General features: G+C 42.9%; 1 protein-coding gene across 6 annotated transcripts in view; it reads left to right on the plus strand.

Annotated features, from left to right (window-relative positions):
- Nucleotides 1–25,182, plus strand: part of EXOC3 (exocyst complex component 3) — a 35,349-nt gene extending 10,167 nt beyond the window's left edge. For 5 of the 6 annotated variants that reach the window (XM_068103200.2, XM_068103198.2, XM_068103197.2 and 2 more), the window contains 13 exons: nucleotides 920–1,139; nucleotides 1,262–1,508; nucleotides 1,673–1,787; nucleotides 2,679–2,998; nucleotides 3,381–3,498; nucleotides 4,605–4,730; nucleotides 5,905–6,005; nucleotides 9,309–9,419; nucleotides 9,573–9,723; nucleotides 10,034–10,156; nucleotides 18,964–19,119; nucleotides 23,112–23,242; nucleotides 23,917–25,182. In XM_068103200.2, the coding sequence (XP_067959301.1) occupies nucleotides 920–1,139; nucleotides 1,262–1,508; nucleotides 1,673–1,787; nucleotides 2,679–2,998; nucleotides 3,381–3,498; nucleotides 4,605–4,730; nucleotides 5,905–6,005; nucleotides 9,309–9,419; nucleotides 9,573–9,723; nucleotides 10,034–10,156; nucleotides 18,964–19,119; nucleotides 23,112–23,242; nucleotides 23,917–24,097 (2,100 nt within the window). In that variant the 3' untranslated portion in view covers nucleotides 24,098–25,182. The remainder of the gene's footprint in view (nucleotides 1–919; nucleotides 1,140–1,261; nucleotides 1,509–1,672; nucleotides 1,788–2,678; nucleotides 2,999–3,380; nucleotides 3,499–4,604; nucleotides 4,731–5,904; nucleotides 6,006–9,308; nucleotides 9,420–9,572; nucleotides 9,724–10,033; nucleotides 10,157–18,963; nucleotides 19,120–23,111; nucleotides 23,243–23,916) is intronic. The other variant, XM_068103202.2, reaches the window with a different exon arrangement.
- The last annotated feature ends 254 nt before the right edge of the window (nucleotides 25,183–25,436 follow it).

Consider the following 25,436-nt stretch of genomic DNA (forward strand, 5'->3'; position numbering starts at 1 on the left):
GCGAGCGATAGTGAGGCAGCGTCCACGTCTCCAGAGAGCAGTCCATTCTGTCCTGACAATGAAGCAGAGCAGGAGATAAAGAGAGCCAGCGAGACAAAGAAGGTGAGAGATGGAGGGTATGATCCAAGAGAGATGTTACTCTCTTGAAGTGTAATGTCCAACTTTGCATACAAGAGCAGCTACTACCCTTGTAGATTACTTACCCTCGTTACCCTCGTAGACTCTGGGGCTACCTTCACCAACGACGAGTTGTGTGATTGGCTGCCTGATGCTTACGGGAGGTATCATCGTCTGGGGCGGCCCCAATAATATGTCTTCTGTACCCCACCTGGGCTCTACAGCCGAAGTTGACACCATGGCTTGCGGTGCGCCGGCCAAACAGTTCATGATCAGTCCATGTCGCACAAAGCGCTTCCATTGTGCCTTTTTGTATCTGCAAGTCCTCACCTTTCCCCGCCTGCTAAAAGGAGGTTTTTACACATGCAATCTTATGCCTAGCTATACTGTCTATAAATTATATACGCCGCCTCTTCAGCGTCACGTTTAACAAGGTGACACTCCGACATTTCCCCTATTCACGAGAGTAAATCTATGCCATGCAAACCGCATGGACCAGGCTTTAATTCCAACAATATAGCTATGGACCCTTTCCACCTAACAATATAATTTGCCAAATTGGGTGCCAATAAGTTGCTGCTTTGCTTGTATTTATCAAAATAAAGACCAATTACTGCACTATAGTCCCAAGAAGGAAGCCGGACACCTTGTAAAAGTGTATTAATTAATATTTTGAGGTTACTTTTGGGTTTTCTGTATCGGTGTATGTTAATTTAATATTTTTGTAATCCTTTTACAGTGTGATAGAAGTTGGATTTGATTCACATACTCGGTGATTCCAGATTATGTGCTTTCCTCGCAGGCAGCAATTCAATCGCAGCTGGAAGGTGTGCGCACTGGGCTTGCCCAACTGCACACTGCTCTCGATGATGTTCAGGGAGTACGAAACTTGCTTGCAGATGTCAGCAAGGACTGGGGAGCCAGCATTGCCACAATCGGAAGCCTCAAGGAGGTTAAAGATGCCGTTGTCCAGCACAGCCAATTGGCAGGCGCAATAGAGAATCTAAAGAACATCTTTTCTGGTGCGTTAGGAGCCATTTGGTCTGAACATTGAGCATCATTCTATTCATTGCTTTGAAAGAACAGCATTCTCCTTTTAAAGACGATTCCATAAACAATTTTGATGTGTTGTTGCTGTGTGCAGTGCCAGAAATCGTGCAGAACACACGAACTCTTATCGAGCAAGATAGGTTTCTCGAGGCACACAAAGCTCTGATGGAACTAGAGAGCTCAAGAGATGAGCTCCTCTATGAGCAGTTCCGCATAGACAGTCGCAACATCACAGACATGCGTCTCATCTCGACTTACTTCTCAGCGGTGCAAAGCCTCTCACATGACCTCGCGAAGAAGCTTTGGATCATTCTTGCACGGGTCTTACCCACAGTGCGCAGGTCAGTTTTCCATGCAGAGACTTGGACGAAGCATACTGTGTGGCATAGTGAAGCGTATGTCTTGAGGACTGTGTTTGTGGTACGTGCTTTGCAGTGGTTGTGTATAAGGTAATTGCAACAAGTATGTTTTCTCATTTATTTTGCTCCACTGTGGTTATGTGCAGTGATCCTTCCCTCGTGGTCACAGTTGTCAGGATTATTGAACGGGAAGAAAAGCTTGATCGCAGGGCACGAGATCGAGAAAAACAAACAGGGTTTCTATCACAAGGAAGACCCAAGGTGTGCCAATGCATCAGTTATTAAGTTGACTATATATTAAATCAATTGGTCTATGCTATTCCTGCACAATTGCTTCAGTGTCACTAGGCCTGCACCTAATATATTCTAAGGGTTGACGTTGCACATTGTGTATGTGTTAGAACTGGTCTGTTTGCACAAAATAACCTTCGTCCAAATTTCAGTCTTAAATTGGCACTGACTAGAATCGTGGTCTCCTTGATGAGAATATTTTCCATGATTTACCAGATCATGCACAGAGCATCTGTTCTGCCAGATCAGTTTATTGGCTCGGGTTACAATCCTGGATGGGTTGCCACTCTGACCCAGGAAGTCAGGGCAGGCATTTGAATTTGATCAGGATGCCGGCGATAACTCACCTACTCTTGGCAAAGGACACTGTGGGATCTTAACGTCCAGCTACTAATTCCAGCAGACGGGATGCCACGTTTACCGTCCATCTGAGGGACAGTACACGATGAATCAGCCTGCTTGTAAATCGCCAGGTCGACGGTTTATAGATGGGCCAAGTTAGACAGCTCAGAGGTGTGTGTGCGTACCTTTAAGCCATCCTGTCAGCCGAAAATTACCAGAAACCGAAATTCACCTGGATAATGCCTCAGATTCGCATGAGTGCAATTTTCATTTTGCTGGTGAACATCGTGCAAACATGTTGATCGCATGACCGAATCGCCTCCAGGTGCAGCTTTTACTTTTATTGAATTTGTATAAATTTTGTGAACGATGCTGAGATCAAATCAGCTAGTCATTTTGAATTAACATTACCATAGCAGACAGGATGAAACTGCTGTGCTCAATGGTCTTCTTTTTTATTGTGAGTTCAATACAAATAGAGATCTTTACCCAAATAAAGAGATCTGTATTACTGGACAGGAATGGCGGAAAAAGTGCAAGGAGGTAATGGAGAACACTGTGGCAAGCCGTATTGAAGTGATCCCCCAAGGGTCACGTAAAGACGATCGCATGTGGCTTGTGCGTCACCTCGAGATCATGCGCAAGTACCTTTTGGAGGATCTCACCGTCATTAAGTTTATGGTCGTCCAGTGCTTCCCTCGAGACTACCGAGTGTTCGAGACCTACTTTGGCCTGTACCACCGTGCGATCTCCGTGCACCTACAGGACCTTCTGTCTGACCAGCTGGAGGGAAATGAAATTGTGGCACTGCTCACCTGGCTCCTGAACACTTATCAAGGGTGAAACATCTCCCACTATTTCATTCTTGTAAAACAAATCCTCCTGTGATTACATGCAATTTTGTTTTGGTTTGTAAGATATGCCTAGCCGTCGGTGATGCTGGACTACAACTTTATTCTGAAGCACCTGTATTAGATTCAGGCTGAAGGTGTTTCCTTAGTGGGGTTTTCTTACAAGTGTGACTGATGATTTTTAGCCTGTCCCTTCCCACCCCCTTCCGCAACCAAAATTTTTTTAAACTGTCGATTTCGTCAAGTTTAGTTAGAGTACAAAGCAGATGCAGATGGGCTTTTTTGAGATGCTTTCTAGTTTTATTTATTTATTTATTTATTTATTTTTGCTTGAGAAATTGGATCTCGGTGGCTGGTTCCTCCATTGCAGTCAGGACTTGATGGGCCACCCTGACCTGCAACCGGAAGCTAATGTCAAGACTCTTCCTCCCTTGTTGCCCGTGGCTGAAGTTAATCGGCTGCTTGACAACTATTTGGCCACTATGCGGGTACGGTCCCCTCACAAAAAGGCTCGCTCTGTACAGCACGTTTTAATATTAGTGTATGAATTGATAGTTGTGGAACTGATATTAGGAATATTTATACCCATGCTTTAAACAAAAAATGAAACGGGGAGGGGAGGGATGAAGGGGGGCGGTGGAGGGATATTATCTGCTATGTCTGCCCATCCGTCACTCTATGTCCTCCTAAAATGTTGAGCAGAAATTCACCAAACCTGGTCGTTATGATCACCACATGGCAATAAGGTACGAGAGCAATGTCACTTTTGGCCCTGCCCCCACTCCCCAGGTGGGGTTGAAAGGTCAAATACCAAAACTTGCAATTGCAGGCACATTTTAAAACATTGTTTGATGAAACTTTGTTTACGCAATCAACATTGGGGGACATGTGAAATATGTAACTTTTTTGGATTTTACCCCTGGTTCATGCCGCAGGGTGTGGAGATTTAGGGTTACAAGGGTCAAAACAGATTTTTTTTTTAAACTCAAAACTTGATATTGGGTCATTCCTTGTGGGGCTAACCCCCACTCTAGCAGGGAAAATGGGCTTAAAATGCCTGTTGTTGTTGTTGTGGTCATTCCTAGTGGAACTCTTTGCCATCTTTCAACTTTGCTTCAGGTGGGATGCCTGGGAATTTGCAGTGGCGTGCCATCGACTTTGCTCTTGTTTGAACTTTTGATAATTGAGCAGTGACCCTGGATTTAAGAAGTGGCTACTACCAGACCACGTGTGCCCTGTAGAAACCTGGGGAGGGAATGGGAGGGGGGGGGGGGCAAGGCAGAGGAAGCAAGACCAGAAAGGAGGTGGTAGCGGTGTAAAGTGGTAATGTTTGTAAATGTTTTTTTAATATGGAGGTTGAGATATTTTCGAAGAAAATGAGGACCAACTTATTGGAAACAGGGGGCACTGCATCAGCAGCCATGCTCCCAGCAATGATACAACCATCAGCCACAGGCTGCATATTAAATAAAAATGAATGTACTTCATGTTATGACTTTGCTATCTGTACTGTGCAAGCACACCATTATTTTATTGTATTTTATTTTATTTTTGGGCCTTTTTTTTGGTTTGAGTTTTGTAATTTGTCTTGTAGTCCAACATCGTGGGCTGGATGCGCAAAGCCCTGGATACAGATGAGAAGGACTGGATGAAAGATCAGGTGCCAGAAGGTGACCATGATGGCTATTTCCAGACAACCTTGCCTGCCATGGTCTTCCAGGTGGGAATACGATTCACTATTTGTCGTTTTGTTTATGGGCTTTGTGGGCTATGGAATGTGAGCAACATTTGTTTATTAATTCAATTATTCATTGATTATCATTAGCTCATTAACTTAATAATTTATACATGCATACATCCAGTTTTGAGTACCAGCTTGCTGGGATGAATGATCCCGGTGTGTACCCCGATTTAGAATAGGTACACCGTATCCCTGCGCATCGTAAGAGACGACTAAGGGTTGGCGTCAGGAAGGGCATCCGGTCATAAAAAAAAAAACATTGCCTCAAACAGGGAACCATGATTGTCATGGGGCCCGCAAGGTTAACCCCCGCTCTAGTGGGGAAAATGGCCTTAAAACGATCATTCATGCATTCATTTGTCATTCATACATCCAGTTTTTATTTTTAAGAAATAACCCCATGGAGTAGGTCCCGGTGTCTGGTATGTACGAACGTCCGTTAACATTTGACTAAACCATCTCCTCCCAAACTACCCGACCGATTATGGACCAAATTTAGTATGATGCATCAGGACACAAGGTCTCATGGGGTTGTCCTCCCCATCTGGATGCACCCTTATACAAGGCGCATTTTTATTTTATTGGTATTTATAGTATTTGGTATTTTATTGGTATTTTATTCAAAAATCGTCTTCTCAGAAAACGTCACATAGATCCAGACAGAACAGACCAGGCAGCATTAGGACAATGCTCTAACCTTAAATTCTGCACCCCATGGCCGTATCGCCCCTGGAAAGGGGGCCACGGGTTCCCTCCCTTAATCCCTCGCATTCACCAAAACATATTTTCCTCACAAACTACATGACCGATATGGATCAAATTTGGTGCGATACATCAGAACATTAAGGTCTCATGGGAGTGTGCTCCGCGTTCGGATCCGGCCCCTAAAAGAGACTGAAAAGGGGGGTTTCACCTCTAATTCAGGTACCTTATTTTAAAGTCTTCTCAGAAACCGTGGGGAAATGGCCGTCAATCCCCCACGGGACTATTTTTTAAATCTGTTTCCCAGTCCTGGTTTTGACATGTTGGAAATATCCCAAAGTGTTCGGTTATTAAAAACCACGCAGACGGTGTCAAATTGATTGATAACGGGTATCCCGGGAACAGATTTTGGTTCTGAAAGAATCCCCTCTGATCATTGTGATCCTTTCAGATGATGGAGCAGAATCTACAAGTAGCCACTCAGATTGGAGAAGAACTCAAACGGAAAGTTGTGATTCTTTGTCTTCAAGAGATGAATGCCTTCCTGAATAGGTAAGCACTTTTTATTTGTGTTTAAAATCCAGATACGTCAAACGATACTCGGTTTTTTGGAGGTTTATTTTAAATGGCCACAGGCATAGTTTTCCTGTTGCTACTGCACCGTTTTTCTGCGGTTCTTTTGTATACAAGATCGAGGCTCGTGTAAGAGCTAATATTAATCACAAAAAAACAAACGGACACATAAAACATACAATAAAGGGAGCGGGAGACAAGATGGGGAGAGAAAGGGAAGCACACATGTACAACAGCAGAGCACAGGGACAACGGGATATCTGTGGGGGAGAGGGTAAAAAGCACATGGACACTGCTAGGACTTCCAGGAAAAAAGTCGGTATTTCAAAAAAGTGAATCTGGGGTGAATTAACGGGGGTAGAAAAGATCAAGGTTTTGGATGGGGGAAGAAGAGAGATGGTGGTGAACAGCTGTTTTAAAGAGCTAGAGGGAGGAGTGGGATTAAAGAGAGTGAGGGAGTTTGTTCCAAAGGCGGGAGAAAAGAGGAATGAATGAGTGAAGGTGAGCAGAGAGTCTCGATTTTGGCAATTTCACCAGAAGAGGGTTGCTGACGGATCTTGTGTGACCTGTAGGAATATTTAGAGGACAGAGCACAGACAGAGCTGGGGGAGCTAGGCCGGAGAGGTGTCTGTAGAAGACAGAAAGACCACCTACCTGCCTGCGGTGAGTGAGTGAAAGGCCCTCGGAGTTAGCTTCATCGCGGGAGATTCCAATCATTCTGAATGCTTTGGTTTCAACCACGTGAAGCCGAGCTAGGTGTGAGGCTGGACCACCAGCCCAAAGGGGAGAGCAGTATTCCATTGAGCTGCGGATGAAAGCCTTGTATCTGGTGAGGAGCTCAGGTGTGCCAAGGAAGCACTTCGCACGACAGAGGATGCCCAGTCGGCGACTGGCTTTGGAGGCCAGCTTGGAAATGTGGTTTTCACAGGAAAGATCATGGCAGATAGTGAGACCCAAAAGCTTGAGTGACAGAACTTTTTGGAGAGGATTGTTGAGAAAGTAGATGGGAGGGTTGTCCAGTCGGTCTTTTCGGAGAGACATAGTGAGAGTGTGAGATTTGTCAGGATTGAAAGACTTGTTCCACTTGCTTGACCAGTCTGTGATTTTGTCCTGGTCTGCAGAGAGTGAGGAGGCTGCAGACTACTGATCTGAGGGATGAGGTATGGAGTGGCAGAGAGTGGAGTCATCAGCAAAGAGATAGAGAGGATTTTCCGGAGAGTCGGAGAGATCATTGATGAAGACCAGAAAAAGCACAGGGCCCAGAACACTGCCTTGGGGAACTCCAGCCTGAACAGGAAGGGGAGATGATATAAATCCATTCAGGGCCACACGTTGACTACGACCAGAGAGGAAGTCCGCAAGCTTATTGTGGAAAACAGTTTATTGTGGGAAACGATTTTTTAAATAAGTTTTTTTCATTTTACATTATTTTTGGACCAATAATACTGTCGTCGTGTTCGTGATAATAGGGTGTCATCCTTTCTGATTGAAGTTAATATAAGTTTTATATTCACAACCTCAGAGGTATTTTATTTTGTTATTAAGCATATATTCCCATCTGTGACCATTCAAATGAGGTGCAGTTAACAACGTGGTTGAGAGTTAGTGTCTACTGCATTGGGGGTGGGGTAGAACGATTAGAAGGGGTTGATATAAAGAATAAAATAACTCGATAGTTAATAGAACACCCGACACCACACAGTCTCGAGAAAAAAGGACATATGCTAATACTATGGTATTAATATATCAAAATATAATGTTAAATCATGATTGTATTGAGATATTATCAAACCAGAAAACCGTTATCATCTCTTTACTTCCGGATTCGGGAGCAAGGCCCGTGCCGGTCGCAATTCATAAATCTTAATTGTATTGAGGAATTTCTGAAACCTCCCACCTACCTTACGACATCCGCTGGGACCCCAAAATGTTCCACAGAAGGTTATTACATTTCCTTTTAGTAAAATATGCAGCTCTAATGGTAACTAAATGCTATCCCCCTGTCATGTGACCAGATCCTCAGCTCTGATTGGTGGACGCTTGTGAGACATACATGCATAATTATATACACCAGGACAGACAATTGTTGTTCCAGACGGCATTGGCTTACGGGCTACGCCGTTAAAAACAATCTCACTCCTGTCTGCACATGTGTGATCGGGACAAATTCAGAGCCAAAGTACTGCTAAACTACAAGTTTGTGTTCTGATTTATGTTCCAATTCGTGTTCCAAATATAATATTCCATTGATATTAGTTGTTCCTCGATCATAAACTGACATTTGTGGATGGATGGACAGTCAAACGAACAGACAAAGTGAACAAATTGCTCAACCATGCCTTTTGCTTCGCACGTGCGGTTTATAAACTTTGATAATCCATTGCAGTTTAATTCCATACTTGTAAGAAATATTTTAAAGGAATGAGCAATTGAAAAGGATTTAAAATTGTGTTTTAAAAGATGATGCTTTTAGTAGTGGTGGTTGGCTGCTTTCCTCAAACTAGCTGAATAGGCCCATCTATGCCAGGCACTTAAGTACTGTTCTTCTCAAACAGTTCATATAAACATGTTCTGCGATAGTTGCATTATTTAATTAGTTTCAAATTAAATTATTTTTTGTGCACATATATCCTTACAATTGAAGTTGAATTCTACCTTCAGTTTCCCATCCACTTCTGGGCTAGCACACACACCACGAGGGGGCGATATTTCGGCTACATACATACATACATACCCACATACCCACATACCCACATACATAATTATTAAAGGGGAAATGACTGCATAAGGTTTTGAGGAATTTCTATAATTACCACATTGTATTGATAGGTATCATGTAGTTAGCCTACATGATAATGAAGGCACAGCCAAGTTGAACTTTCCGATTAGCATTTGGATACTTCATGCTGTTACTGGTGTTGGGCTAGCGGCTAGGGTGCCAGCTTAGGATCCTATGATCCTGGGTTCGAATCCTGGTCGATCGCTGAATTAACGCCAGGGGGGTTGACTCAGCCTGTCATCCTTCCGAGGTCGGCAAATTGAGTACCAGTTCACTGGTAATTCCCTGTTTGTCGTAAAAAGGCGACAAAAAGGGTTGGCGGCAGGAAGGGCATCCGGCCGTAAAACATTGCTTCAAAAAGGGGACCAAAAAAACAACAACAACCACGGTCCCCGAAAAAGGCCAACCCCCGCTTGCGGGGAAAAATGGCCTCTAAAGGTTTATTTTTTTTTTTTTTTTAATGCTGTTACTGGTTGATGAATATTTTGTTTTTGAATTTTCAGATACCATGATACCATCACACGATACAAAGATGAGCATCTGAAGAACAGGTGTCAGCCTCCTTGCTATGTACCATATATGATTGCTGTCATCAACAACTGCCAGACATTCAGGTTTGACTGTTAGTCTTTACAGTGACCTCAAACAAGCTAGTATAACTACAGCTACAACTACAACTATATAATGAAATTCTATCAAATGTACACGCATTTGATAATTCATTTATTGTGCAACTGTTTCTTCTCTCCCAAATTAACTTGCACCAGAAACTTGGTCCACAACCTCAAAATGAGGTATCTTACTGATGAATCTGAAGAACGAGCCACAGCTTTCCTGCCAGACACAGACAAGACGTTAAATAATATTGCACGAGATGGCTGCAGATACCTCGTGGATGAGACATTTCTTGATTTGGAGGTTGGATTACATGTTTGGAGCAGTTTGTTTCAGACTTTCATCCTGGTCTGCTGAACAATTAAATGTGTTTTGGGTTTTCTCAACAAAGTATAAACTGCTGACCTGGTCCTTCTGATCTTCTCTGTCTTCTTTCATCCTTTTTTATTTGCAATTTCAGACATATTTGTCATTTTGTGAAAGCAAACCTCATGTATAACTATTTTCCAAGCAACCAATGGGTATGCTGATGATCCATAACTTGAATGCATGTTGACTGTGCAGGTGTCACATCATGCTACCTGCATGCATAATGTGGTGTGTTTCTTTCCAGCCACATTTCCAAGAACTTATGACAAGAAAATGGTTCACAGGCAGCAGTGCCATGGACACCGTCGATGTAACTATTGAAGATTATTTTAGTGACTTTGCCAAGATCAAGCAGCCATACAATGAGGTATGAACTTTTGCAAAAATAAAAAAATGTTTTACCGCCCTCCCCTCCCCCTGCCTCCCTCACATCATCTAGTGCCCAGATTTACCGCTATCATCCTCTCCCTGCTCTTCTCAAACCTCCTTTACCATTTGTCCCTCCATTCTTTTTTCATAGCATTTGGCTTCACAGAGCCGGAAGCATTGTTTTTGGGTTGTCTGTCCGGCTGTGTGGCCATGTGCGTGCGTAGCAGATTTCTGTTACAGCGATAACTTGTGAACTGCTGAAGGGATTTTGACCAAATTTGGTGCAAGTATGTACTATGATGCCAAATGAACCGATTAGATTTTGGAGTGGAAAGGTCAAATATCTATGGTCATGTGGCCTTTAATTGAAAATCTTGGTTACCATAATAACTTGTGCATCACAGAAGGGATTTCAACAAAACCGAGCAGAGGTAGAGACCGTGATACAAAGATGAACTGATTGAATTTTGGGTTCAAACAGCTCAAAGGTCAATTTCTCTCTGTTTTATCTCTCATGTGACCTTAAATTTTCCATTTGACCTTTAATTCAGATTAAACGTAACATTGGGTTGACATCTAATGCGAGTGGAGGCATATCCATTGACACATTTGCATCAAGTTAGATTTTCTAGTTTCCCTCGCCAGTGGGTATTGCATTTGATTCTGTTTGTATGTATGTCAGTGATGTATGACTCAAATCCAGACACGGACTCAAGTTCATTTTTTTGGAGGACTCGGACTCAGCCCGATTCTGGCTCCATTCGGGCAAAATTTAGTGTACATTAAAACTTTCAGTGTTTAGTAAACTTTAAAACTTTTAGTGTTATAGTGTTTTTGTAGAAATAAAAAAGTAAAAAGGTCGTTTGCACCATCCTTCCCATATCATACACTAACCTTTTAGCACCACACATTATAATACATTAGCAAAAGAGATGGGAAAATATCTTGTAAATACATTGAGTAAATACATCGTACTAAATTCGCAAAAGAGGCGTGAAAATATATTTTAATACATTTAGTACACAAGTGATGCCATTTATAGTATCAGGAAGACCTGGTGTTGGCAAGCCTGGTGTTGGCTTAACGGTTAGGGTGCTGGCTTGGGATTCCGGTCGATCGTTGAATTAACGCCAGGGGGGTTGCTCAGCCTGTCATCCTTCCGAGGTCAGCAAATTGAGTACCAGCTCACTGGTAATTGGGGCACTGCATCAGCGGCACAAAAGTGCTTCCAGAGAAATGATGCAACCAGCAGCCAAAGGCTGCTTACGAAACAACATCATACATGGCGAGCGGAGAGTTGTTTTGTGAGGGCTTACATGGCGAACATGTAAACAAAACAAACAGTGACAGCTGTGTATATTAATTTATATTCAGCTGGTTCACTTTTTCAGTTTTATACATAATAAAAATATTTTCTTTATTCCAGGTTAGATATAGGGTTCGTTTTGCAGGGCCAAGGGGTTTAGGAATCTACGTGCATACCTGATAAACATTGATTTATAAATCAGGGTTAAGAATTTACGTGCATACCCGATAAGCATTAATATAGTAATCAGGGTTAGGAATAAGTAGAACCCCCCCCAACCCCCCAACACACACACGCACACACACACTCCCAAGGCCCTGGCCCAAGCACATCTGGGTTTCGTGAAAGGCAAGCTAATGCTCAAGCAAGCAGGCAGGTATCCTACAAGGCCGTGAACTGCTGAAGACAAGTGAATATTTGGTCCCACGAGTATGTCCCGCAGCTGAACGTTATATATGCTTAATTAAATTCATTAATTGATACAAAAGGCTAACAAGGCCTTATACTATTATACTATATCAAGGCGAGATAATCTAACTCTTGCCATTTTCCTTGCATGCTTTCCTTGCCTTGATAACTTGCCATTTTCCATAATTTTATCGTTATTTATTATTACTAGGACGTGCCCGTACGTGGGTGCCCGTTCCTTGCCAAAAAAAAAAAAAAAAATGTCTTCGCCCATGCATGCATGGGCGTGCCCGTAAGTGCGTGATGTGACCGTACAATGAATGTATCGTCCCGACGCCGCAGCTCGGATGGCGCTGCAGTTAATCGGGCCTGTATCGGCAGAGTTATTATAAACGTGTACTACAATCGATCGTACCTTACAGCGTCTGCTCGCCACGTTCAGCATCAGTACGTCGTCACTATGACTATCCGTAAGTCCGGAAGTGACGTCCTCATTTGACTGTCCGGAAGGTCGCATATCGCAGTTACGATGAATCGCAAATTAGTTTTAATTAGTTTTAAAACATAGTTTAACGCCAACATAGCGCCAACATAGTTTGCCAACGTGAAATAAATGAATACGCTCTCAAATGTGCCGTCCGAGGCAGAGTCTGTTCGCCACGTTCGGCACACGTGATAGCTCGCTGCTCTCTGATTGGTTGAATCGTTTTTTGGACATAGCTCGGTAACTACTTCTCCGATTAATATGAAACCTTGAAAAGGCACATCCTCAGGTCCCCAGCAATATACCTGGCAAGTTTCAAGTATATCGGACCCGTGGTTGTCGAGAAACAGCGGTCACAGACACACATACACACACACATACACACACACATACACACACACATACACACAGAGATTACTGGAATTATAGATAGATTTGCCAACGTGAAATAAATGAATACGCTCTCAAATGTGCCGTCCGAGGCAGAGTCTGTTCGCCACGTTCGGCACACGTGATAGCTCGCTGCTCTCTGATTGGTTGAATCGTTTTTTGGACATAGCTCGGTAACTACTTCTCCGATTAATATGAAACCTTGAAAAGGCACATCCTCAGGTCCCCAGCAATATACCTGGCAAGTTTCAAGTATATCGGACCCGTGGTTGTCGAGAAACAGCGGTCACAGACACACATACACACACACACATACACACACACATACACACACACATACACACACACATACACACACACATACACACACACATACACACAGAGATTACTGGAATTATAGATAGATGTCAGTTTTTTTCGACGTATGATTCTAATTTTAATGACACCACGGTGTCGAGAGGACATTTCCAAGAAGAATCGCAGAAGCTTTGCTTTCCCTCGCGGTCCCTCTGTGCTGTCTTTCCCTCACGGTCCCACTGTACTGTCTTTCCCTCGCGGTCCCTCTGTGCTGTCTTTCCCTCGCGGTCCCTCTGTACTGTCTTTCCCTCACGGTCCCACTGTACTGTCTTTCCCTCACGGTCCCTCTGTACTGTCTTTCCCTCGCGGTCCCTCTGTGCTGTCTTTCCCTCGCGGTCCCACTGTACTGTCTTTCCCTCGCGGTCCCACTGTACTGTCTTTCCCTCGCGGTCCCTCTGTGCTGTCTTTCCCTCGCGGTCCCACTGTACTGTCTTTCCCTCGCGGTCCCACTGTGCTGTCTTTCCCTCGCGGTCCCACTGTACTGTCTTTCCCTCGCGGTCCCTCTGTACTATCTTTCCCTCGCGGTCCCTCTGTGCTGTCTTTCCCTCGCGGTCCCTCTGTGCTGTCTTTCCCTCGCGGTCCCACTGTGCTGTCTTTCCCTCGCGGTCCCTCTGTGCTGTCTTTCCCTTGTGGTCCCTCTGTGCTGTCTTTCCCTCGCGGTCCCTCTGTGCTGTCTTTCCCTCGCGGTCCCACTGTACTGTCTTTCCCTCGCGGTCCCACTGTACTGTCTTTCCCTCGCGGTCCCTCTGTGCTGTCTTTCCCTCGCGGTCCCTCTGTGCTGTCTTTCCCTCGCGGTCCCTCTGTGCTGTCTTTCCCTCATGGGCCCCCCTGTGCTGTCTTTCCCTCGTGGTCCCCCTGTGCTGTCTTTCCCTCGCGGTCCCACTGTACTGTCTTTCCCTCGCGGTTGTCAACTCTTTCACGAGCCTCGATTCAGTATTTAAAAAAAAGAAAAAAAAGAAAAGAATGGCAGCATGAACTTGTACGCCTAAAAATAAATGAGATACAGTGGCTGGAATGTTTGTTCCCCCAAGTGCATATCACACAGCCAGCACGAGTGTGTATGTTAGGTTTTGGAGGTTGGACAATTGTAAGAAACAAGAAGAAAAAGACAAATGTCATAGCCCCAGTGAGTGGTTTTAGTAATTCTGCTGTGCGGAGTTGAAGGCCGTCAGTTGGCCATATTTGGTCAGATTACAAAACGAGGTCTTCTGCTTATGTATACTCTCATGTATTGTCTTTGTGACAAGTTTGAACAAAATCGGTCCATGCATGTCGATAAATTTTTGGGGAAACATTTAAGTAACAAAATGGCCGCCAGTCGGCCATCTTGGATCTGACCTCAAAAAATTACGTGCATATGTAACCCGTCATTAATTTTCTGTGTGCCTAATTTTAACAAGATTGGTAAACATGTCTGACATATGGTTTAGGACGTGGTTCATATCGGGTTTTTTTTACAATTAAATGGCCGCCAGTATACCAGTTGGCCATCTTGGATCAAATTGCAAAATAAAGTGAGGTGCATGTGTATGTCATCATGTACTGTGCTTGTGCCAAGTTTTAACAAAATCAGTGCATGCATGTTTAATAAATTGTTGGTGGCACGTTAAAGTAACGCATTGGCTCCTAGTCGGCCATCTTGGATCTGATCTCAAAAGAAAATGACGTGGATATGTAAGCCATCATTCATTATCCGTGTGCCAAGTTTGAACAACATTGGTAAATGTATGTCCGAGAAATGGTTGAGGACGTGTTCAACATCGGGGTTTTTACAACTAAAATGGCCGCTAGTTGGCCATCTTTGATCGTATCATGAAAGAAAATTATGTGCTTATGTATACCATCATGTATTGTCTTTCTGCCAAGTATGAACAAAATCGGTCCATACAGGTCCGATATATGGTTGCGAACGCACGCATTCACGGGCGGACGAGACCCAATCCATAAGCCACCGTTTTGGTTAAGTCCAACAGGGGCTAATTAACGGATATCTCCGTGTCGACCAAATTTGGCATATGCATAGTTAGTAACCAGAGGCAGGTCATAGGCACAAGAAAAAAAAAATCCTACTCACCATCAACCACCATCAGCCTCATCAATAAAAGTTGTATTTCACATTGATGGACCCTTCAGTGTCTATGAAACACCTCCTTGAAAAGTTAAAAACATTTTTTGAAAAACAATTACCAAATTATGCTTTCTTTTAAGTAACAGCTTTCTGCAATTTTAACACAATTAAGAGGCCATCTTTGCGATCGTATTAAACCATTCATTGATTGTATAATAAGGAGGAAGTGAACCACATCAGCCCATATACAGCAAGGGGAAAGAAAGGAAAATAAGAGTGAGAATTGCTTTGCAATACATATCCCCTAACAACTGGCATTTTAAGGCCATTTTCCCTGCTCGAGCGTGGGTTAGCCTTGCAGGCCCCATGACAATCTTCTTCATTTTGCCCTATTTTCTACATCTCCCCTTGTTAACTCCCTTGCCCATATTTCTTCTTCCACCACCTTTAGCCAAGTCTTTCTCGGTCTTCCCCGTCCTCCACTTCCTTCTACATTGATTTCCATCACTCTTCTCAACCAGTCACTTTCATCCTTCCTCAACACATGACCAAACCATCTCAACCTGTTTCTCTTCACAGCATCCATCACAGGCTCCATTCCCATCATCTTTCGCAATGCATCGTTTGTCTTCCTCTCTCTCAACGATACTCCACACATCCACCGAACCATTCGCATTTCCACCCTTTCCAGCCTTCGTTGCTGCTCTACGTTCATTACCCATGTCTCGCTCCCATAAATCATAACACTTCTCACATGCAGCATACACCTTTCCCTTCAGCTTCAACGACACTCCCCTCCTCGTCAGCACGCCACTCAGTTCCCGAAACTTCTTCCAGGGACATCTCACTCCAGCAACCGTTGCCGAGTCTGATCCACCTTCTCCATTCAGCATGTCTCCTAGGTAGCAAAATGTTTTCACACCTTCCAGCTTCACGCCGTCTCCAAGATCCAACTCAACATTTCCTCTATCTGCAGCTCCCTCTGTGCACACCTTGCACGTGAATGTAGCTGCCACTGGTTAATCACCCTCTCAGACCACTACATTTTTGATGAACCCACTCAGCGTACATTGTACATTGAATGGAGTTCACTCCGACACTCTTCCTGCACACAGCCCACGGCCACTTCCCAGTTCTTTCCACCTCATCACATGCTTTACCACTTGCCATCACCTTCGTCTTTCCGATATTCACCTTCAGACCTATTGCCTCCATACATTCCTTCCACTTGTTCATCTTCTTCTTCAGTCCACCCATACTCTCCGCATACATATCATATGTATGCATATCATACATATCCCCGACCTATGTGATATTTTTTTAAGTCCAAAAAGGCGTAATTCTGGGAAAAATTGACAATACACCCTGGAAACTCAAACTTGTTCTGTAACTTATCATAATAAAGGAATGTACCAAGTTTCACTTGAATATGTTAAGGGGAATGGTGAAAAGTCTCTGAAAACCTACAGGTGGGACGGACGGACAGACGGAGAGCAAATTTATAGTTCCCTCTGGTGAAACTGGTACGCGACTAATAAGGGGGAAAGCAACCATATAATTTGTGCTGTTTGTGTTGATGTTTTGGACTTTCATAACTTTGACAGTTGACAAATAAATGCGAATTTTTACTACCTTGTTTTCTGGACAAGATTTGTATGCTATCAGAAACTTTGTATTGTCCGAAAAAAATGAGGAAACTACAGCAAGAGGGCCATAATATGGAATCAAATGTTGATGCAAGTAACAAGTTACATTGTTGATTTTGATTTTTTTTTTTTTTATTGTCTTAATTTACATCTTACATAAGCACAAATAAATTAGCTATTTTTTTGCAACTTTATGATACACTTTGAGCACAGGACTTGGACTTGGAATGCCAATGAGCTCGGACCAGGTGGACTTGACCACAACACTGATGTACATCTGTCTGTCCACAAATGTGCTACTGTAGGCCCCAAATGCTACATGATAGTAGACAGTTTTATAAATTATTGTTTTTCACCCAAGTACGGCTATAAAATATGTACTGGGTAGACTGAAAGTCGCTTTATCCCTGCTAAATATGTCGCACTTCCCACACTCCCTTTCCCTCTGCCCTGCCCATCCTGGTATGCGGCAACACTGACTCGCTGACGCGGGAGCCAGTAAGAAGTTAGATGGCTTGGCAGACACAAGTTGTTAGTGCCGAAGAGCAGTTAGTTGCTTGTGTTTGGGTGCCTGAAAGGCCAAACAATTGCTTAAGTGCAGACGGCTTTCACGGAACGTTCTGGAAAACCTTCTCCATCAAAGCAGACGTTGTAAAAGAGGAGAAAGGGGCTTTTGAAACGGGAAGTGTGAAGGACAAGAAGCGCAGTGGAAGATGGGTTACAAGAAGAAACAGGTACGCTGCTGTGTTGGCGTCAGTTGACTGGTCGCCAAGTCAACAAGAAAGAGAGCCAGTGAACTTGGCATAATGCAGACCACGATACAAACGTGCATGAAAAAGAATATTCAGTTGATACAATGACTGATTAACTATTGTAAGTACTGCACAATAAAACCTGAATTTGAAGAGTTTAAGAACCAATACTTTATTCGGGATGGGTAAAGCAACTTTTAGGCCACCCTGTACAATTGGAATGTGAGTACGTCTATAACGTACCACTAGAATGCGAATACGTCTATAAAGGATGTACTATTAAGAATGTGAGCATGCCTATAAGTATAAAGTATGCTATTAGGAACTTCCATTTTTACCTGGGCATGTTGCAGGTCTACAAGAGCTTTGCGTTGTTGTTGTTGTTGGGGTTATTGTTGTGGGTCCATTTTTGAAATGTGGGCCCATTGTTTGGCCAGCTGCCACACCACACCCACAGCTGTCGCTTAACTCCACCCACTATAGCACCGCGAGAAAATTTTATGATTGCCATCTTGGTTTTCTGGTGGGCCAAACACATTAGGCCTGTAGGCTTCTGCTGATTTATTATACACTGCTCGGGTTTGTTGCGTCAGATTTCCATTGGCTTTGTTTGGGTCGAGTGTTATTGACGATGAGGGACCCCGGAAAATCTAATATGTCGAATATAGTAAGGTTCAATCAAGCCCGTCAGAACGCACGGTACGTCAAAACGCACGGTAATCGAGCGTTATGTTACATAATCAAGTGTTATGTTAAGCAAATTACTAAAATAATAGCATAACATAATTTTTGAACGGCACCATATTGGGTTAAGCAATCTGTGACCGTGTGACGAATCGGTTCGTTCTGATTTAACCATGAGGAGGTTAACATGGATAAGAGGTGTCGGGTTCATTTTTTAATGGCGCATTAAATGTGCGTTTCCCAATCAGCCTGTTACTGGATTTTGTCACAGGTTGTGCCCACAGTGCAGTCATTCGTGTTTCATAAAGTACGTAATATTGGAACGTGAATCTATACAATAAAACTGACAATGTTGTCAATGCATCGTGTATATACCACACAAACACAAACACACCAGTACACAAACACCACATACAATACACCACACAAAACAGGTCTTGGTGAGGATGTGCAATCTTCGATTGATCTTTCTAGTTGATAACTGTATTGTCAGACTTCCTATCAATTTAACAGTGCATTATTCTGTTACCAAGGGTTATTCATCACAAAAGATGTGCATTGTTGTTGAATGCAATGAATGTTTGGATCCCCTTTGAGGAACCCTGCCTCAAGCCTGTCTTCCTGCCTTTTACCCACATCGTCATGTGCATTGTATTTGTGACATCCTTCCATTGAGCCAACCAAACCCAGCATGAAATGGTCACATGCAGGAGATGACTCGACATGCCCATCGTCGAGTTGTCATGGAGTATGTGAAGGCGATGATGCAGAAACGCATAACTCTGCGGAACTTTGAGGAGCGAAAGGAAGCTGCCGACAAGATGGAAGCGGAGGCGAAAAAAATTGAGCAGCTTTTCAGAAGGCTGGTGAGTTGTCAGTATTGGTTGATTACAAATTTTACTTGTTGCATTTAAAATCGCTCTTGCTGTCTTTTTATTTATTTTTACACATATCTCAGTTCATTGAAGAGCTGCTAACAGATGGCTGAGTGGAGCAGAGACCGCAACCTGGCAGACAAGTGGTGGAGAATTGTGCAAGGAATGAACAGAGTAGAGATTCATGGATATGACGAGTCTTCTTTGTTCGTATGCAGCACAAGGCTGGGGGGTAGCATTATTGTCTGAGGGCACGGCTGCGCCGCTGATGCAATGCCCTTTGCTGGTCAGGGCAAGAATTTGGCCATGGTGCCGGCGATAGCTCTTCTACTCTTCACCAAGGACACCATGGGGTCATTAACGTCCACCAATGAATGCCGGCAGACGGGACGCCTGGTTTATGTCCATCCGAGTGACGGCACACACATTGTTGAATGCCTGTGACATGAATGCCAAGTGACGGCACACTGCCTGTGAAGCATCGGGGTGACAGTTTATCGCTGGGTCAGGATTCAAACCTAGGCTAGGCAGCTTAGAGTCGAGTATGCGTACCACTTGGCCATCCTGTCAGCCCCAAAATGACTAGTTAACATAGGGGATAAATTAAAAAGGACGTGAGTAGATGTGAAAAGTTGGCAAAGGAGATTCTTGCCCTTTTGCATTCCAAGTGATGTCAAAACCATTCCACTATACAATGTGGGGCAGACATGCCATCCATGCCAGTAACTAAACCACCTTTAGAGGCCATTCGCGGGGGTTGGCCTTTTTTGGGCACCGTGGTTGTTGTTGTTTTTTGGTCCCCTTTTTGAAGCAATGTTTTACGGCCGGATGCCCTTCCTGACGCCAACCCTTTTTGCCGCCTTTTTAACGACAAACAGGGAATTACCAGTGAACTGGTACTCAATTTGCCGACCTCGGAAGGATGACAGGCTGAGTCAACCCCCCTGGCGTTAATTCAGCGATTGACCGGGATTCGAACCCAGGATCCTAGGATCCTAAGCCGGCACCCTAGCCACTAGCCCAACACCAGGGTTCCAGTAACTCTCCAACACTATTTCAATCAAAACTATCTGTTACATCACCAATAACAATACATGCCCCATGGCATGCATGCATGTAGTTTCTTCCTTCATTGTGGAAATATAATATGTGGGTCGGACGATGATACAGTTTCTGCTTGTTTTTCATCAGTATCATTACTCTTTGAGGTCACAATGATTGAATCAGGTTAGTGTTGTTATTGTCTTTTTCGGGTTCTCTGTCCATCTGTGAAGATTTTGTTACCCCGATAACTTGTGAACCACTGAAGGGATGTTAACCAAACTTGGTATAAAGGTGCATTATGACAAAAATATCATTTGGTGTTCGCTCTCGTGTGATGCGGATGTTGACAAATTCCTTACTGATCAGTGTTTTATCATTTAATTTGATTTCCTGGTACAGTTATCTTAATGTGCGGAATAAGTCACGATTGAGAAAGGGTATTACACTGGCATTTAAAGCTGTAGGTGGGCCTTCAACCAGTCTGAAAACTGCCATCAGGGAGACGCTTTCGTGTAAGGAAGATGAAGAAGAACATTTTCAAAAGGTAATTTGTACCATGTGCAATTCAAATGCTAAATTCAAATTCCTAGACATTTTGCTGTTTAGTCAGTCTTCCATATTTTATATTTATTTTATATTTTATATCTTTTTATATTGTTTTCTTATTCCCTTTGTGTTTTATGTTTTAATGATGGTCAACTTACGGTGTCACCAAAGAATAATTTCCCTGAATATGGGCCAATAAAGATTTTTTATTATTATTAAATAGAATTGATTAGATTTTGGGGTCAAAGGTCAAGTGACCTTTAGCTGAAAGTAGCAGATTTTTATTACTGTGATAACTTGTGAACCACTAAAGGGATTTTGACTAAACTTGGCATAACTATGGACTGTAATACGAAGATGAACTGATTAAATTTTGGGTACAGAAGGTCAAAGGCCCTATGTCAAGTGCCCTTTAATTGAAAATGTGTTACTGCAATAACTTGTGAACCATTCAAGAGATTTCAAGATTTTCAGATGAACTGATTCAATTTTAGATTGAACAGGTCAAGGGTTATGTGCCCTTTTAAAATCATTTTGCAGACCATAAGTCAAGTAAAAAAAAAAAAAAAAAAAAAGATTTGAAGGATGGTCAGGTGTACAACGAGATCGAGGAAGAGAAAACTAACTGCACTGCAGGAATAGGAACTTAGTACTTTGTAAACTTCAGAAGTGGTAGCCGTGCAAGAGCCATGCAATACTAGAAAAAGCTTTTGTATACCTTCCATTTTCTATGCTTTTGTCTAATTTGTTATTTTATTTGAAATGTGATTATTTTTGGAATCCCTTGTCTGCATACTGCAGTGTATTTGTTTCAACATAACTTGTAGCTGTTTTGGTCCCCTAATGCGTTGAGCAATGTGGATTACTCAAACTTTCTTGAGGACATTAAAAAATCGATGGAACCCAACCCTCATCCGGCAAAATCTTGGCCTTGGCTTTTTGGTATGCCAAGGGAAATCCTGCATAATGACGATATGACTCACAAAACTACAATCGCCAGGAATATTACGCCAACTTCGTGCAAAATTTATGGCAGGCTATCTATGACAAATGCTAAAGGGTGTCTGCCAAAGGTGAGCTCCTCCTTCACGAAAAACATGGCTGTGCACAATTCTCGTATTGTGCATACTGCTGTGGTGATGTGGCTTCAAGTATCCTAATCGTTCCCCATCCCATTCCCTTTTCACCCCCCTCCCACTCTCATACAGCCTGAACTTGATCCCCAAGGGATATTGACTGTTTGGACATTTTGAAGTCACATCTACCATTTCAGCCCATTTGCTGACAAGGAACTGAGTGAAGTAACTGAGACCTAGCTCAAATATCAATCGAAAAACTTATACTTTCCTGATTAATGAATGAAATAAAAAACCGATTTTTCGTTGTTTAACTTAAACCTCTAAATTTAATTTAATCTGGATCATAATTTGTTTTACGGTAACCTCTTGATTACATTTTAACCTCTTAATGTCATTCATACCCTCTTGCTTTGAAGAAAAGGGGAGGAGAGGACAAAGAGGCAGGAGGGGGTGTGGGTGGGTGGCAGAGATGGGACAGTCATTTTTTATTTTTTTTAGTCCCTTTTACCATTTTAGTCTTTTGAAGACCCGTTAGACACTTTAGACCCCAAACTACGATTGGAATGTACCCCTTGGACCTTTAGACCCAATTGGCCCTTTATACTACTAGACCCTTTATACTACTATACTACTATATTAAGACCCCTTTGGATAACTTTAACACTTTAGACCCCTTGACCTTAGACCCCTTTTAAAACTTTTAAGACTCTTCAGACATTTACTTCCTTTAGACCCTGTAGATCCGTTAGACTCAAACTACTTTTGGAATATGACCTCTAGATCCCGTATGACCCTTTAAACCTCTATCGACCCCTTACACCTGCAGACCCTATTGACCTTCACTCTTTAGACCCCTTTAGACCTTTTAAGACCCTTATGATACTACACCCTTGCACCCTTTAGACATTTTAGACTCTTTAGATCACCTTAGACCCTTTACACCCCTTCAGGATCTGAAAGGGTTTAAGGGTCCTTTCACTGGACAGAAAGGAATGAAACGTTTTTCATCAATTCAGGAACCACTCATCCTATGTAGTTTTCACTGCGCGAATACAATCGTGTTCTCAGGCCTTTTATCTCCCACTGGCCTTTATCTCCGCTTTTGTAAATTCCGCTTTTGTGAACCTGCCGCTTTGTGAACCTGCCGCTTTTGTAACTGTTGTGATGGCCTCATGAGACTCCATGAATCTTGATCCTCCAATAGGGTATCGGATCAAAATATTTTGCTGAATTTTGTTTTGTTATAATTTCCATGATTATCTTTTTGTTGTTCTTGCATCCAGAGATGATGCTGGTTTTTTTTGGTTTTTTTAGCAGGCTCCTGGAGGAAATGGGGACCATCCCAGCTCCGTCATTACGGCTCTCGCTGAGGTCATTAAGCTTTCGGACCCAACGATGTTGGGCCTTGAAATAACCGGCGTCGTCAAGCAGTACCCTGACATCAGGTGAGCCTGGGTGCAAATCGCAATGAGTATGATCTGGTTTGCTAACTGATGTTTGCTCACCTACGTTTTCCTTTTTACCTCCGCCACCAAAGGTGGGCGTAGGTTATGTTATCACCCCTATCTGTTAGTGAACAGGATACCTCAGAGTTGTGGACGGATTCATAGGAAATTTGGTGGACAGGTTGGGTGTGTGACGAGGACGAAATTATTAGATTTTGGTGAAGATCCGGATCTGGATAATATAATTTTTTAAAAGTGATTCTTCACCATTGAGTGATAGGGCCAACAATAATATATAGCACTATCTCAAAAAGTTGTGATTCAGATCCCTTCCGATCCGGCCTATCAGTGGGATACAAAATGTAACTGTTCAGCTTTGCTCTACCGCTCATAATGTTGTAATAAACATCGATGGCCAATAATTTCCACTGGAGGGGATGTCAACGCGCACTAGTTTCCCCTATCTTAATTTGTTTTCATTATATTTTATTATGTGAGTCCCAACGCGCACTAATTTCCCCTATATTATTATTTTTAAAAATTTCATCAACAGCTTGTGAAACCATTATTTCAGCAAAAGAGTTAAGTTTTATTATCTTACCCATATAAGTTGTTCCCTCATTTGTGTCATCCTTGTATCCCCAACGGTTTGAATTGCCTTTCCTCTTCACAAGAGAGGAGCACATCTTAGCTCTGCTTTCCATGCGAGGTGATAACAGCAGGGAAACACGGCAGTCTGTTCTGGAGATTCTGGAGCAGACAAATCGATTGGTCCCGGTTGAGCACTGGGCACTCTTCAAGGACATTTCTGTGCCCTCCATGTCGACGATGACACTACCAAAGCTGGGGAAGTGATTGGAGTCGGACGTGGGGTTTGCGATATAAAATGGCAGGTGCTGGGGAGGGACAATGCCATGCTAGTTCCGGTTTGAATTATGACAGTTGGTTTGATGACGTTCGTTCCGTGTGGTTTATCAATGAGCAATGAGAAAAGTGTAACTTAAGTTTTCATTAGTATTGATCAGCATTTCATTGATTCTAAAGGAACCTGTAATTGTCACCGTTGAGAGGGCGAACACAAAATGATGAAATCCTCGGTTGTCAATCAGACTTTTCTTTTATTCAGAAAATGCGTTACTTTTTTTTTTTCCAGAAAAGTTACAATTACTGCAGAAAGTATATTTGTTCCAACAAACAGCACGTGATGGAAGATGAGGTGCAAGAGACCTCTTTAAAATCATTTCTATATGTGGGAATGATGCGTGCAGTGCAATTGGTTTTGACGAAGCGGCAAACTCGCCATATTGCAGGTACATACTCTGCCCCCATACTCTGTGTGCTAACAGGTGGGCATAACAATGGTTAGTGGTTCGCAATGAAAACAAAAATTTGGGTTCCTCAAAGATGTCATGCGAAGAACATGATGTAATTGGCCACCACTTCCTGATTGATCCCATGACGAACGGTTGAGGAGAACTTGGCTTTTGTGCATTGTCTTCCATGACATGCTTGAACCTGATGATCACATGATGAGATCGATGTCATTTGCTCTCAGATTTCGCTACCTTGTTTCTCCGTAAATATATGAAGAGATTAGTTGATGTTTTTCATTGCGTTTTGAGCGATGATGAGAAATCCGTCAACATAAAAGGAAAGCCTATTACGAAGAGGATCGGTCATGTCTCGAAGTACATTTTTGTGTACTCGTGCCTAATATCGTGGAATGGGATCACCGTAATTGCCTTTTTTAACGTTTGCTTACCTCGCAGTGCTGTTTACATCACTTATGCCTTGTATGATGACCATTGTGCCTTTGATTCACATTGGATGGTTTAACCTGATATACCTATTACCTAAACTGTATGATGTGTGATTTTTGTGCTCTGGAAAATGCTTGCAACATTTTATCCAAGTATATGCAAGAAACAAAATTCTGACAATTTTGTCTGCATCATGCCTTCACTTTAGTAATCTGCTCAATGCCACTGATTATGCAATTTTAAAAACACAATTTATGGAACTAAATATAGATAAATAATGCAATATGTGTTGTTTCCCATGTCCCCTTCTCGTCGCTTCTTGCATCATGTTCCATGAGTGGCGGTTCTGCTGATATAGTTTCTTGGCTAGGGTTGCAATCCTCAATGCGTCGCTACTGACACAGGTCATGGCACGAATTATGGGTAATTTGGGG

Source organism: Myxine glutinosa, unplaced genomic scaffold (assembly GCF_964187855.1).
Source record: "Myxine glutinosa unplaced genomic scaffold, kmMyxGlut1.1 SCAFFOLD_460, whole genome shotgun sequence".
In the NCBI taxonomy this organism is placed as follows: domain Eukaryota; kingdom Metazoa; phylum Chordata; class Myxini; order Myxiniformes; family Myxinidae; genus Myxine; species Myxine glutinosa.